We start from the raw sequence: 2,122 nt of genomic DNA, 5'->3' as shown, positions 1-2,122 counted from the left end.
GTGGAGGAGGGTTTGGACCCCACCTCCACATGGGCCTGTGTGGAGGGGGCCTTGCCCCCACCCCATGTGGGTGTGGAAAGAGGAGGGGCCCACCCTCCCCCCCCACCCTGGAAAGGGTGTGGAAAGGGGAGGGGCCACCCTCCCCCCACCCTGGAACGGGTGGGGGTTTCCCCCACCACCCCGTCAGCACACCCCCTCCCCCGCGCCCCGCGCGGCGGACCCGAGGTAGTAGTAACCTAGCCTATCTACTCACGCGGTAGAGCGAAACATATTTGTGCGAACAACCGTACCGAGAGAAATCAACTGCAGAAAAGCCACAGTACTTGTATCGACAACATCCACCACAGACTCTCAATGCAACAACGTTAACACGTGCTAATCCGAAATTTGATAAATCCGGTACTTTCACAAAATATGCAAATGGCTACAACGACATAAGCGATTAAACGATAAACGCGTGAGACAAGTTAATACGACATTAGCTGATTGACAACACGAGACAATAGATAACTGCATAAAACAACGGTCACAGAAATTGCTAACGTAAACGATCCTTATGTGTGTACGCATAACAAATTTCTGCAAGCATGGAAAACGTTATCAAATATTTGACGATATATGATATCAATCAGTCAATCATGATGCTTGACGAACGTTGACAAAGAATGGACGCAAGCGCGAACGGTAACGTCAAGCTCAAGAGTCAATCACAGGTGTAGTAGCCGAGTCGCATACAGCTACTGAAATGCGGGTGCAACTAACAAACGTAACAAAAGGAAACTAAATATGGAAAAATCGGTTCTTATAATTAGGCAAATAGTTAAGAATATTTTATTAACTATATGTAATTTTATTTTCTTAATACATAATTGTTATATGTACCTGATTAAAATGAAACCAACATCCAGTTAAATTTGCTCTGGGGAACTTTGTACTAAGCGATTTTACTGCAGCCATTTCAAAATCGCTCATTACAAAATTGATATTTTGTTCAAGTTGTGGTACTAGCTGCATAATTTTGTCCCACAAAATATCATACATAGCAGTTGTACGTACATCACATAAGATGAATAATGTCGCAATGCCCTGGAAAAATTATTTTATTTCTAATGTTTCAAAAATTTTAATTAACAATGTTTCAAAAATTTTTAATAAATATCTTACCGTATCCATGTATCGTATATGTACAGAGTAGAGTTGCGCAATATGAGGTTTGCGTGGGAGAACCTTAAAAGGAATATATACAATAATTCTTTTTAAAATTTGAAAAAAATATATATTTATTATCCTTTAATATTCTGCAATTATAAAAATAATATTGCAATTTGTTCGCCACTGTAAATATTATAATTTTTTTGTTAAAATTTTATAAAGAGCGAATGGTTATACTTACAGAAAATGTTCCATCCACATAGAGTTCAGTAGCGGATGCTAAAACTTCTAGTAAATACTTGGTTGATAATATTATTGCAGTTTTCCCATCATTTGTAGTTACACTGTCTTTATATATATTTGGTATTATATCACAATTTTCCAAAATATCACGTAATGATGCTAATGCATCAGGTACGGGTGGTCGGCTTTTTATACGTTCACGTTGCATGGTACATCTCATAGATGGAAAACTCAAATATTGCGCTGCATCCGGATTGCTAGAAAAAGTACATATTGTAAATAAAGAAAATTATAAACAAAAACCCTGTTGAAAAACATACAAACATATTATTTTTTACTGCCATAAACATTAAATAAGTTTGTAATAGAAGAAAGATTTGTATTAAACTTTTTCGCAAGACTTTAAAAGAATAAATGCCTTTCATTAGAAATAAAACATAGTTTCTATTAGTTATTTCAAAAAAGAGAAAAAGTAGAGGGTAGAGAGAAATATTCTGCAGATATATTCTAAGTAAAAGTTAATTGCGAATATCAAGATTTTATTAAATACTTTAATCGTCATTACAAAGATACTATTTATAATTTTGACAGTTCGTTATATGAAATAAATAAAAATTTAATTTTTTTAGCGTTTTAAAAACCTTCCTATTATACAATAAAAATATGCGCCCGTGGTTTTTTAGTTCCAAATAAGTTCTTTTAAGGGGGGAGGGTCAAGTAAACGGCT

At 35.6% G+C, this 2,122-nt stretch overlaps 1 protein-coding gene across 1 annotated transcript; it reads right to left on the bottom strand.

Moving 5' to 3' along the window:
* Window positions 1–882: 882 nt before the first annotated feature.
* LOC105560929 lies at window positions 883–1,652 on the bottom strand (the record flags this gene model as incomplete). Its single annotated transcript, XM_012010459.1, has 3 exons — window positions 883–1,086; window positions 1,165–1,227; window positions 1,394–1,652. Coding segments are annotated over 3 exons (526 nt in total), but the record flags the coding sequence as incomplete, so codon positions are not given.
* Window positions 1,653–2,122: the final 470 nt, after the last annotated feature.

The sequence above is a fragment of the Vollenhovia emeryi genome, unplaced genomic scaffold (genome assembly GCF_000949405.1).
Source record: "Vollenhovia emeryi isolate VEMERY1.0 unplaced genomic scaffold, V.emery_V1.0 DF945642.1, whole genome shotgun sequence".
Lineage (NCBI taxonomy): Eukaryota > Metazoa > Arthropoda > Insecta > Hymenoptera > Formicidae > Vollenhovia > Vollenhovia emeryi.
The sequence above is the reverse complement of the archived record's forward strand: the minus strand, read 5'-3'. Positions and strand labels throughout refer to the sequence as shown.